We start from the raw sequence: 13,351 nt of genomic DNA, 5'->3' as shown, positions 1-13,351 counted from the left end.
ATTTCAGCAGTTTCGTCCACCTGTGGAAAGCCTGGTGGCAGGTTTAAGGCATGCTGCCTGTGAAATCAAGAATCTTAAATGCCAGCAGAATCTTGGCGCGCAATGTTTTTCAATGTCAAAATACGTATCTAAAAGTAAGTAGGAAGTGGAAAATGTAGAGGTGATCATTTCCCGTCAAGTTTGACAGCGACATACATGGGGGTTGTTCCCGCTGGAGTGGAAAGCACCACAAAAGCCAAGGACTTTTTTTTCAGTAAAAGTTGGGCGAGAAAGACGGGAAAGAGTTTAGAGGAGATTAACAGTGAAAGGAAATGAATATCATGACAGACAATTTCTGCCTTTATTGGACAGCACAGACCGCAAAAGAACAAAGTAGAAAAGAGAGGTTTTTGAAAAAAATCGGGACAGATACAGATGTGAATAATGAACAGATAATGTGTTTGAGATCTTGAGGGTTTCCTGGGTGGGGTCTTTTTCTTAGATAACATTTCGGTGTGACGAATAACAATGTGACGTAGGTGTTGTCAGACGATGTCTCTGATTAACAGTGAGCAACTTCTTTAGTTCCTGTATGCAAACACAGCAAAAGTGTGTGTCTGCATGAAAGTTGGCTAAAGGTCTGTTAGGCAAGGAGTGGACAAAAAAAAAATTGAATTGAAAAAACAGCACCCAGTACAACACAGTAACTACAGTCTGTTAATGCTTGTCTTTTTTTAATTCTTATGTTTTACATGTTGATTTAACTAAGTGTTTGCAACCAGGTCTCTGACATGAATTTGGGCAGGTTTACTGATTTGATGCATCAGGAAAACCATCCACCAACTATCTGGCTGATATATACCTCCGTTTTTGTGGTTCCGTTATCTCTGATACTGATTGATATTCATCTTAATATGACTCATTTGCCCAGCTGCCTTAGTTGCTGCCTGAGCTGCTGTGGCATCAGTCACAAACATCACAAAATTATATAATGTGGAAAACGCAAAATAGTCTTTAAAAAAAAAAGAGTTGGGATTCCAGATATATTACACTGAATTTCCACAATGCGTGCAGACGATGTGTAGGTCAGCCTGCTGCCACAGGATGGCAGTGTTCAGTTAGATGCAGGGTCACCCCTTCACTCCAGTCCTCCACACTCAGATGCACGCATGCATTTATATGTGTATATGAGTATGTACTTGAGACACAACACAGCAAGATAAGTAGTAGTCTGCCAGAGAAATACATTAAAAAAAGAGCATGATGCAGTCACATATATACACAGTACATGATTTTATATTTGTTTCTTTGGAATACACGTAAAGTACAAAGCCTAAAAGTCTCTAGCCTCTCTAGCGGTTTCTAGCAGAGCCAAGCGGAAGAGGACAGAAAGAACTGTTGATGAATCTGTAAGTCTGGTGGCTCCATACCATAACGATGAATCACTTTCTCTGTAAATGAATGAGTAATGCTGTGGCTTCATAGTCAGAAGCCACTCTTTCTGAATCAGTACTTTCTAAAACCAACAGTCGCACGGTTGTCACCCAAGGGTACACAAACCTAAAACAAGCACTTAAGCACCGTAGACCTTTCAGTATGTCTCATGGAGAACTGTGTGTAACTTACTGTTGAGTTCTCATGATACAGAAAGGTGAGCTCTTTCCTTGCCCTTCCATGTGACCTTGCATGTCTCATGGGAATGCTCAGCATAAAAAAACAGTAAGAGCTAGCCTTTTGATGTCTAATTCATTGGTTGGATATGTGCTCCAACCCTTATTTGGGCCATTAAAAGGTTTAATTTAAAACATATATGGAAAAAGACTTTAAGCAGAGGAAACAGGTTGCCTTTTGCTGAAGCAAAACAATCTCACCTCAAGGCCCATTTAGTAGCTGCTGTGGAGCTTTCAATCATATCACATGTTCTTCATCAGGCAATTGTGTTTGCCCAGTTGCTATGGAATTGTAGATGTTTCATTTTTTTATGAGCACTTCTACTTCTGTTTCCATGCTCAAAAATGTATTTTTACTTTCATGCTAAGGTAATGGCAAAGTCCAAGTTTGTGCGTGTTACACCTCACAATACTGGGCACGCTAAGAGATCCATCAAAAATAACAAAGCACTTATGAAATGTCCAAGTCTACTTTATTTTACATTATATGGATCTAAACCATCAAAAGTTATCATACCTTTACCTTCATAAAGTCTGTTTTTCTTTTTAGTACTGACTACACATCTATTGCAGTGATTGGTATAACAGTGGTAAAGTACAGTTTATACAGTTGCTTTGGAGTATTATTTTTTTTCTTGATGAACACCTTTCAGTAGCCATTTATTAACATGTGCCCTGGGAGAATAATTAGCTCCCACTGTTGTGAAATGCACAGTGGGAGGATCAGTGTAGGACAGGTTCACCACCACAGCTGGATTTGAGTAGTTTGAGACATTGGCTGCACCAGTCTGCTGTCATTTTATTCTTGCATTTCTGTAGAATTTAGCTAACAGTCATGGCAAAAGCCTCAGGGCAGCGCTCGTACCTGGTTCTGGAGAACTACATCGGAGGAAAGTTTGTCTCTTGTCGGAATCACATTGACTCCTACGACCCATCCACAGGAGAGGTCTACTGCAAAGTTCCTGACAGCGGCAAGGAGGAGGTGGGACATCATCAAATGTAGATAATTTTACTTTATTTGTATTCTACTACACTATGTATTTGGTACTTGGACAAGAGTGAGCCTCTCAGGAGTGAATGCAAGTGCACTGAATTTATAGGCCAGGTTGCTTTCCTTGGTTGCTAGTAATAATAGTTATTAGAGTTATTTGGCCTGTGTTTGACATATGTTGTAATCTTTGAGAACATTTTGAAATCTAGTATGACTCACTTGTGCAGCTGTTTTTGAGTTAATATTTTTTATGTTGTGTTTCTGCTTTTCTTCGAGGTAGCCTTTGTTGCAAGGATATTGTGCAGGGTTGCATTTTATTGTGCAAGCTGTTAAATCAGGTCAAGAGTAAAGTAGCTGCCAAAAGGAAATGAACAAGACAATTCATTTAAATCATATATTCTTTTTGAATATACTATAGGTGCAGGTTAGTTCAGATGCTGCACTTTAAGTGCAGTTTCAGAGCAAAGCACCTTTGCTCTTTGCACAGTCAACAGTCGAGTAATCATTAAGCGCATAAAACACACACATTAATAAACTTTAACATTTTATGCTTAACAGTGGTAAGATTCTTGTGCATAACCTTAATTGTAGTATTTTGTGAAGTCAAGGTTTTCAGCTCATGCACACATGGTATATTCAATGCACTTGTGACCCCAGAACACGGGATACAGCCTCAATCTACAGGTGAGATGCAAGTTTAAGCAAAGAGTGAGGCTTTTTAGAGGTCCAATGAGGTGAAAGTATCCAGTTTACCACAAGAAAGCAACAGTAATTTTAATCTTCACCCTTTAATCCTCAAGATGTATCTTGAGACCCATTGTGATGCCTGATCCCCAAGATGGGAACCACCTCCAGTGTACCACACTATAATTTGAAAGTCACAGAGAACAGTATGCTAATCTCCCAGTGCATGGCTCTGTGCAGGTGGAGGCAGCAGTGGTAGCGGCTAAAGGGGCCTTCCCTGACTGGTCGGCCCGCAGCCCAGAGCAGCGAGCGCAGGTCCTCAACAAGCTGGCTGACCTGATCGATGCCCACCTGGAGGAGTTTGCCCAAGCTGAGTCCAGAGACCAAGGTGTCTTGTAAAGTCTTAACACAAGAGTCAGTCAGATAATCAGTCGGGTAGTTAGTGGAATGAAGTCAAAAGGCCTCTTTTCACTATAAACTAGCTGGTTATTTGTCATAAACATGACTGGATGTCCAATCCTTGCTGCTAATATGAGATTGCATCTAAATTTCAAAACCAAATAATGTCATTCCTGTGTGCAGAGATAGAAATAAGTTATTCCGTATAATATGCTAAAACTGATGTACATAATAGACAAACACAACAGAAAAGTGACAGACTGAACAACATGGTGCTGATTGTGTTATTCTTAGGCTCATACCTAGTACTAAGGACAAAACTTTTTGGAAGGTTTACCCTGGGTCTGGTATCAGAGGAAGTGGGGTCATGACATTGGGTCGTTAAAGTCACACTAGCATGTAAGTGTTTACCAAAGGTAATAGTAATCTGTGTATCAAGGTTTTGTGACAGAGGTAAACTGGGGCAGTGTCAAAAATATAAAGGGTGCATACCTTAAGAAACATGAGTGCTCAGTCAATTTTCTGACATTTTAACACAAAATGAAAGGTCAAGAGGTCTTGGAAAATCTTAGGATTTATACAGACCAACTAACAGAATTCTTATAGCCTTAATAAAACACAGAATGTGGTACATGGCCAATTAATAATGTGTAAGTGCTGTATTGTCCTCTGCTGTTCATTACTTCATCATTGGTGTAAAACTACAGGTAAAACAGTAACATTTGCTCGGACTGTGGACATTCCCCGATCGGCACACAACTTCCGCTTCTTTGCGTCATCGGTGCTCCACCACACCACAGACTGCAGCCAGATGGACCACATGGGCTGCCTCAACTACACCATCCGCTGTCCAGTGGGAGTTGGTGAGAGCTCAGTGTTTGCATTGCAAACCTGCAAATTTTCCATTTTTGTTTGTATGTGTTTTTGAATTGTGTTGTGTGCAGCTGGTCTGATCAGTCCCTGGAACCTCCCCCTGTACCTGCTGACCTGGAAGATTGCGCCGGCAATTGCTACAGGAAATACGGTCGTGGCCAAACCCAGCGAGATGACCTCTGTGACAGCCTGGATGATGTGCAAGTTGATGCAGCAAGCTGGTAGGACTATAGCACCCACAATGCAACAGCAATCCAACTGGAGTAGATGGGTAGATGCATAAATGTATGTCTCTGCAGGTGTTCCTCCAGGAGTAGTCAACATCGTGTTTGGCACTGGTCCGAAAGCAGGTGGCGCCCTCGTTGGCCACCCTGACATCCCACTGGTCTCCTTCACTGGTTCCACGGCAACTGCTCAGCGTATCACAGAGTGTAGTGCCCCCTACTGTAAGAAGCTCTCACTGGAGCTGGGTGGTAAAAACCCTGCCATTATTTTTGCTGATGCAGACCTGGACCAGTGCATAGAGACCACAGTTCGCTCCAGCTTCTCCAATCAGGTGAGAAGAGAGTATAAAGCACATAAGGAATCCTTTAAATGCATCAATCTCATGGTCTTCAGAAGAAATTTTGCTCAGATGTTTTTTCTTTTTGTCAAATCACATATCAACTGAAATATCAAAGGCTGACATTTTGGGAAATACACACACTTCATTTTCTTACAGAGAGATTAAATAAGAAGATTAATACCACTGTCATATCTGTACAGTAAATATAAAGTTACTGCAGCAGCAGTTAGCTTAGCTTAGCACAAAGACTGGAAACAGGGGAGAACAGCCTGTGCCTGACCAAAGATAACAAAATCCATCTACCTGCCCCAGTCAGTGTTCAACACCTTATGCTATATCTTGTTTGTTAAATCGGTAGAAAAACCAAAAGTGTACAGAGAAGTAGTCCAGCACATAAAGTCCTATACAAACAGTGGATTCCCATTTTTACAGTTTGGTCTTTGTGCAGATTAAGCATTAAGCAAATGTTAATGTGTTAATCAGTGAACTATAAAATATCTGGTAGCCAGTTTTTCTTACCTTTGGACAGAGCCAAACTAGCTATTTCCACCTGTTTCCAGTCTTTGTTATAAGCTAAGCTAACTGGCTGCTGGTGGTAGCCTCATATTCATCACATCAGACATAAAAGTGGTATAAATCTTTTCATCTAACTCTTGGTAAGAAGACAAATTAATAATAATGAATATATTTCCCAAATTTTAAACTTTTCTATTAAGGGTCTAATGGTTTCCCTGCCCTGAGAGTCTATTTGTGAAAAGTGAAGCACTTTGTAAACATGTTTTTGAAAGTGCTACTTAAATAAATATTGTTTTTATTCTTACTGCTAATGTCTATGAAATAACACTATTGTTTTTATGATGAAAAGCTCTTATGTCTGTATGTGATGAAACTGTAGTGGCCTGATTCGTCCACATGGGGGAGATCATAGCCCATATTTTGTCAAGAGCTAGATGCATGTAAACAATTTCATGATCCATCAGGTTCTATCAAAATGCCTCATTCTCTCATCTTTTTCTGCTGTCAGGGTGAAATCTGTTTGTGCACCAGTAGGATTTATGTAGAGAGAAGTATCTACTCTGAATTCCTGGAAAGGTTTGTGGCTGCAGCTAAGAAGTGGAAGACCGGTGTGCCTTCTGACCCCAGCAACAACAACGGAGCTCTCATCAGCAAAGAGCACCTGGAAAAGGTGGTTACATAAAGATTTAGATGCTGTGAAAGAACTACTACTATCCATTTGAAAAGATATGTTGTATTCAATACTCCTATAAACACATATGAGATCCTTCATTGTCTTGATTCCCAGGTTCGAAGCTTTGTAGCACTTGCCAAATCTGAAGGTGGCATCATCCACTGCGGTGAGGGGGTTGACCCGCTGGACCTGCCTGAGCAAAACAAGTCTGGCTACTTTATGCCAGCCACCTGTGATCTCAGGTGTATCTGATAGCTCCCGTGTCATGCAGGAGGAGATCTTTGGCCCTGTCACCTGCGTCAGCCCCTTCGACACGGAGGACGAAGCTGTTTCCAAGGGCAACGGCGTGCGTTATGGTCTATCGGCCACTGTGTGGTCCCGAGACGTGGGGAAGGTTCACCGGCTGGCCAAGCGGTTGCAGGCAGGTTTAGTTTGGACCAACTGCTGGCTGGTTAGAGATCTGAATCTGCCCTTTGGAGGGATGAAGAACTCTGGTCTGGGGAGGGAGGGAGGGAAGGATTCCTACCACTTCTTCACAGAGGTGAAGAGTGTCACGATCAAACACTAAAGCAGTGGCAGGCCCTGATTAAGGAACATTTTCTGTTAGAGACAGGTACAGAAATGTGGGGAAAGTTTTGTAGTCATGACATTCATCAACCTGTGTCAGCAACTTGGAATTCCAACAACAGATTTCTCATCACACTCTCTCAGATTATTGAAGCTTGTAATTGAGTCACATTTGCAGAATACAAAGATTAGAGAAAGGCACATTATAACAATACAGATGGCAAAACTAGAGATCTTAAAGAAAAGTTTACTGAGGAGGAAATGTATCACCATGTTAAAAATTGGAATATTCTACCTTTATCATTTGTTCCTTGCTTCCTATTTTCTACCACAGTCCCCCATTTCTGAGCAAATTAAAAGCAAGTAGTTTTTGGTCTTGAAATTAGAAAAAGTACCAACCAAACACGGTAAAACTAGATAAGGTAAAAGCTTATTTTCTAGCCATTTCAAGAGAAGAAGTCAGGACCGCAGTTTATGAATTTAAGAATAGCAGCGTAATCCAACATCCTTTAAAAATTTAAACCACAGGTTTGTGTCCTGCATGGCAGTTCAGGAAGTAACAAAGTAATTCTGAAGAGAAGGGATACAAACAGCGATAATACTAATAGAAAAGTAAAAGAATTTAATTGTGAAGCAGGTAAACCACAAAGAGAGTTAATGTGTGCTTTAAGCCACCAGACCCAGAAACAAAATTACTAGCTGAGTTACACCAGAACATAACATGTAGACTGGAATTTGTTCACATGTTTTGTAACACATACATGTGTTGCCCTGGATTAAAATACCTTATGTAAAAATCACATGGAGTTCAATTTGTTTTTATGTTTACTTTCGAAGTCTGGGTTATGTCATGTTGTCTGTGGAATGCAGTAACTCCTGATAGCATCCAGTGTATGACACAATGTCAGTAAAAGATATAGATGTCAGATCTTGGGTTTGTTACAACAAAACAGGTCTGCAGACAGATTAGCATTTACTTGAAAGTGAATACGTCAAGGTTTTACATCTGTATCAACACACTTTGTATTTTTCATGTGTAATGGTGATAATCTTTATGGCTGTACACCTGGTCAAAGTCTGCTCTGTTATAGTTTTTTGCGTCATGCTAAATGTTACAGCATGTGTTCAGAGGTAACTGTTTTACTTTGAAGTTTTTAAATGTCTGCCCTGTTGACATAGGAAAAGTGACTGAATGCTGAACTGTCCCACGTGGTGGTTGGACAACTTGTTTGGAGAAATAGGATTGTCAGCAAGCTGAGTGAACTGGATGACTGGAGACAAACGCTGCAAACAATTGTCATTTAAAAAACATGATGCTTTACAGTAGTGCATTCGAATGATAGACTGAACATGGTCACAATGACAAAGCTAACATGCTAATGTTTATTAAGTGTCATATATTTTCAAAGGTATTTGGTTTCAAACCAAGACTGGATGAATTTGCTAAAAACTTGAGGGATCTTCAAAGATTTAACAGGTTATGGAACATGAATGTGTTCACCAACTTTTAAGGACAATCAAAAAATGAGGTTCACTAAAATCAGCAAGATTCATTGGTTGGGCCTCATGATTGTCTGTGCAAGATTTAGAAAATCCATACAGTAGCCGTTTTGAGATATTTCACTGGATAAGTGTAACTTTTTACCCACTGATGGCATTTTTAAGTCAGGGGTATTGCCAAAGTCAGTAGGGTTCATCCTCTGGGATCCATGAATATATTTACCTCATGGTAAACCATCCAATAGTTATTGAGATTTTTGAGCCTGGACCAAAGTGGAAGAATCAACAACAGACCTGAAATAATCATTTAAAAATCTTTTAAAATTTAAATGATTCCACCATAGTCACTCTCCACAGCTTGCTTATCTTCCCCAGAGCACGTTTTTCTTCCATTCTTCTGCACCCCCAAATTAAGCATGTCTCCTCTCCTCGCTAAACATCTGATCATGACTTAATGCAGTGTGAGATTGGGCTGACGTGGGCGGAGGATCATGCATGCAGATGAGTGTGTGTGTGCATGTTGCACTCTGCCTCATCTGGGCCGCCGTGCCAGTTTTAGAAAAAGAGGGTACACGGTGGGGAAGCACCCTATCCGTTAAGCGAGTGTATAAAATCACGTCCCCTGGTGAGCTGTGCTGTATGTGCCATTTACCACAGAGCCAGTGTTAGTGTGTATGTGTGTGTCCCACCCTCTGTGTTTTGGCTAGGGAATGGGTATTGTGCTGTGTCACGCTGTGTGATTGCACTCCTATGGCTTCCTTGAACATAGCGTGTGATGAAATGGATACCACCCAAAAGTCAGGTTAGGAGGTCTAAAGAGACGTGTTTTGTTGCACCAGCACTCACACACACACACCCACTAAGTCATAATCTTAGAAACAGAGTGGGAACAAAGTAAGTCTGCAGTTATTTCATTTTCCTACATTTCCGCCCTTTTTCTAGATTTATCTTTCATCTCCCCCTCTTGTGGATGTTTCATTGAGAAGGAAAAGGCTCATTGAAGCAGGTCTCACCCCGCTGTACGTGACTCTGAGGACACTGCCGGTGGCTTCAGCCAAACCAAGCATTTAACTTTCACCTCACTTATCGGGCACATTTTATATCCATTAGGAAACTGGAATATCTTGAATATATAAAGATCTGTTTTCATGCTGGCTGCGGGGATGTGATAGGCCTCCTGCAGAGGGTTTTTTGTCTCTGATATGAGTGTGGAGAGAACAGTCACAGCCAACAGCCGTTTTCTGTCTTCTTTTGGCCAAAACCCAGTGCAATAAGTCTTTGGAATATTATCTTTTTATGTGTTTTAATTATAAGTGTACACACAGGAACATTCAACTATCTGTTTAGAGATGGGTGTGTGAATGTGTGTGCATGAGAGCAATATAGAAACAGATAACAAGAGAGAAACAGAAACAGACAGAGCAAGCATGAGCAAGGTCTGATCCTGACTTGTTTCCTTGTGTCCCAGATTCTGCAGATTCATAGCTTTGTTTACATTTATGCTTGACAATTATTGTTCCAAATCTGAAATCAGTTCAAATCACAGGCCATGGGCTTGCTCACTGAGTCACTGAAAAAAGTTTACTATGAAACAGTTAAGACCGAATCAGCATTCAGTGGTTTTCGGTCTTCCTATCTCTTTCCTTTATCCAGTCTGTGGCATTTGCCTGTTTTTGTCTTTGGTTTTCTTCTCTTCTTCTCCCTTTCTCTCTCTTTGAATGTCATGTATCACGCACAGTAAGCTTGCTCTTTCTCACCACCAGCCTCTCCTTCTCTCACCACGCTACTGTCTCCCAAGGCCCTTTGTCACATTTGGGTTCAGGGAATTTTCCACAGCGGGCGGCCTGGGGTTTGTGGTAGATAAGCCCTGAGATGAAGCTGAGTCCTGAGAAAATGCTGCAGTTCAAGCAGGTTAAGCAAACTCAGCCAAGAAAACCCCATGTATACTGTGTGTGTGCTTAGAGGGTGAGAGAGAGTTTCTTGGCTACAGAAAGCCAAATGTTTGCAGCTGCATGTCAGTCCCTATTTGGTGCAGTGTATTTACCTGTCTGAAAAGGTAAAATAAAAATAAAAAATAAAAAGGGCACAATATGCAGTTTTCTTAAGGACATCTGATTAGAAAGATTGCATTGGTTGTAATCATTGCTTTTAAAGGCCCTATGTGTGAAATCTTGCTGAGACATTCACTGCTCTCTTCACCAAAGACATACACTGGAATTGGTCCACAACCTGTAAAAAAAATACACACATACATAGAAACATGCTATCACCTTTGTAAAGGTGACATGGTGGATGTATCAACAAACAGTTGCCAATACAGAGCAACATTAGCATTCACTTGGCGTTGTGTTTCTAGCCACCTGGTGAATGTTAGTCAAGTATTGACTTGTTCAGTATGGTTTGAAATATGTGCTGTGTTATGCTGGTTGTCTTCAGTTGCAGTAATAAGCTTACCTAATTCTACTTTGTCTATTTTCTTTGCTTTGGAGTGGTGTCTTAATTTTGTTAATGATAAGTTTTGTCATGCTAATTTAACATTTCGACTAACAGGCTGAATTGATACTAAACAACGTCGCCACTGTACATGGTGGCCTAGATCTAGTCCTCCTGCCAAACTGAGTAAACGATGTGTTTATCTTGATTATACATCAATTACAGCATTATGCTTCATGCCATCTGGACTGTTCACCAATAATGTAATAGAGAACTAAACTCCCCTTTTACCTCTGGGCAGACGTCCACAGTGTACTTACCCATACTGTGAAAATGCATCAATGAACACAGTGGATGTTTTTTCCCGATCTAATGAAATTAGACTGCTTTGTTATTTTTAGCATAGGTACCTCCAGGATTATTTTTCAGCATTCAATAACTACACTGGCAGGTTTGACTGTATGTGTATGCCAGAGACTCATGGGAAGCCAGTTGAGCAGTTCTGAAGTAGGGCAGGACTTTGGCTCTTTTTGCTGCCACGCTACAAACAATTAAATCGAGTCAGTCAGTTCTGCATATTCTGTGCCAAATTGGTGGACAAACAGTAAAGAGCAAAGGGGTGATGATTTTATTTTGTGTAAAATGGAGCACAGTACAAACACGTGTCAGGAAGACCCGGGTCATGTTATCATGAGAGCACTGTGCACAGCGCTGCACCTCTCAAAAGGGCATTGTTGCAGTAGAGGTGTGGTATTGCATTTGAAATTCTGAACTCTGGATGGCAAAGTAACATTGAGATAAGGAAAATGTTTCATTATAGAAAAGATGACAGATGAAGAGTGAGGTAGGAGGAAGCTTCAGGATTGTACCTGAAAATTCACAGTCAGTCTAATTATAGTTTAGAGGAAGTATTATGGCAGTTTTGGGTTTCAGGGGAAAAAAATGAAAAATTAGCAGGAGATTAACAGAACGTTACTGATCCAGGCAGTTGCAGAGATAAAAATTTGATGCGTATTGTCTAAATATGGCCATAGAATGCAAGCACATTTTTAGGCATTGCATTTCAAGTCCTCAGGCAGCAATGATTCATGCTTGAATAAACAGTTCCTCTATCTTGAAGTGGTTCCCCGCTCATTATCTTTCTAGGATTTTGCCATTGGGAATATTCCATACCCATTTAGGAAGAGCTAGTTAGTAGCTCATTCTCTCAATACCATAACACAGGAACGGGTACAGGAAGCTCTGAAGAGATTAAACTAAGCTGTGATGCTGCTCAGGTTCAGACACTCTGGTAAGTCTCAGAGCTCCAAGATATTTGTTGTCATGCTATCATATCCACCTTTGTCATCAAAACTAATGAAGCACCGAGGTAGAGTGACCTTCACTGAGCACAGGCTGTCCATTTGTAGCACTGTTTGCTAATTTCCAGTGCAGAGGATCTCTCCACACTTGGCTGTTTCCATAAAGAGAGGTTTGCACAGCATCGTGTAACTAATGCAGACACAAGAGGACAAAAAGCTTCGGTCAATCACAGCAAAGTAAACAATATAGAGAAACCAGGTCAGCACGGAAATATTAGATGTTTAGACGGGGGTGTTTATTGATATAAAACCCAGTCTGAAATACTGGAGGAGACCGGAAAAGAAAGAATACAAAAGTGTTCATAAAATTCTAGGTCAATTCTAAAAATCCTTCACTGACTAATGGTTAAAAGACTGTTGTTGCACTGGGATTGAATCTATTTAACATGCAGATTAGTGCAGAAAATTGAGTTGCTTGGTCAACAAGCCTTTGGTGCTATGGCTGTAAAACAAGAACATTTTTTTCTTCCTTTGGTGGAGTGTGACATAACACAGAAAGTGGCTCAAATTAAACAGATATAGACACATATATATAATGTACAAAGAGACAGAATAGACAGTCCACATACATAAAGTTGTTCATACAGATGTAATACTATGCATATTACTAGGTATATTTTTATGTGTGGTGATGTTTTATATACATATATGTGAGCAAGGTCATGGCAATGTGTGGGGAGATGTGATGAGTGAGAAAGGATGTTTATTGTATATTTGCAGCATAGAAATGGATTGAGAGTCTCTGCTGAAGTGGTTAAGCAGGACTCTGATTCCCAGCTAGTTGTCTTGTGGCTAAATATAAAAAAAATCCTGTGGCCTTTGTAAGAATTGTTTGTGTTGTCATATCAACATCAACATGTTTGCTCAGAGTTTGTTCATGGGCGCAGCTCTCCAGCTGAAAGACAGTGGCACAAGGTAGGCAGCAGAGTAAGAGGTCATCAGCAATGTAGGCCAACGTGCCTTATGCTGCCTCCATTTTCGCTTACCTAACAGCTCTCATTTGACACCAGGGAACAAAATAGTGAATATGTTGTCACTTATACGTAGGCTGTCATGCAGGTAATCACTCATCTGGAGTGGAAATATGTGAGTGTGTGTGTTCAGTGTGGGACGATCTGCCCTAGATTACTCATGTTCAGG

General features: G+C 40.6%; 1 protein-coding gene across 1 annotated transcript; it reads left to right on the top strand.

Annotated features, from left to right (window-relative positions):
• The first annotated feature begins 126 nt into the window (after positions 1-126).
• aldh8a1 (aldehyde dehydrogenase 8 family, member A1) lies at positions 127-7,717 on the top strand. The gene is given in 8 exon segments (XM_018696070.2): positions 127-2,631; positions 3,565-3,712; positions 4,431-4,586; positions 4,668-4,817; positions 4,896-5,152; positions 6,186-6,347; positions 6,465-6,572; positions 6,574-7,717. Coding segments are annotated over 8 exon segments (1,473 nt in total). The 5' UTR covers positions 127-2,484; the 3' UTR covers positions 6,919-7,717.
• Positions 7,718-13,351: the final 5,634 nt, after the last annotated feature.

This window comes from Lates calcarifer, linkage group LG7_1, assembly GCF_001640805.2.
Source record: "Lates calcarifer isolate ASB-BC8 linkage group LG7_1, TLL_Latcal_v3, whole genome shotgun sequence".
In the NCBI taxonomy this organism is placed as follows: domain Eukaryota; kingdom Metazoa; phylum Chordata; class Actinopteri; family Centropomidae; genus Lates; species Lates calcarifer.
Note: the sequence above shows the minus strand (reverse complement) of the source record. Positions and strands in the feature narration are given on the sequence as shown.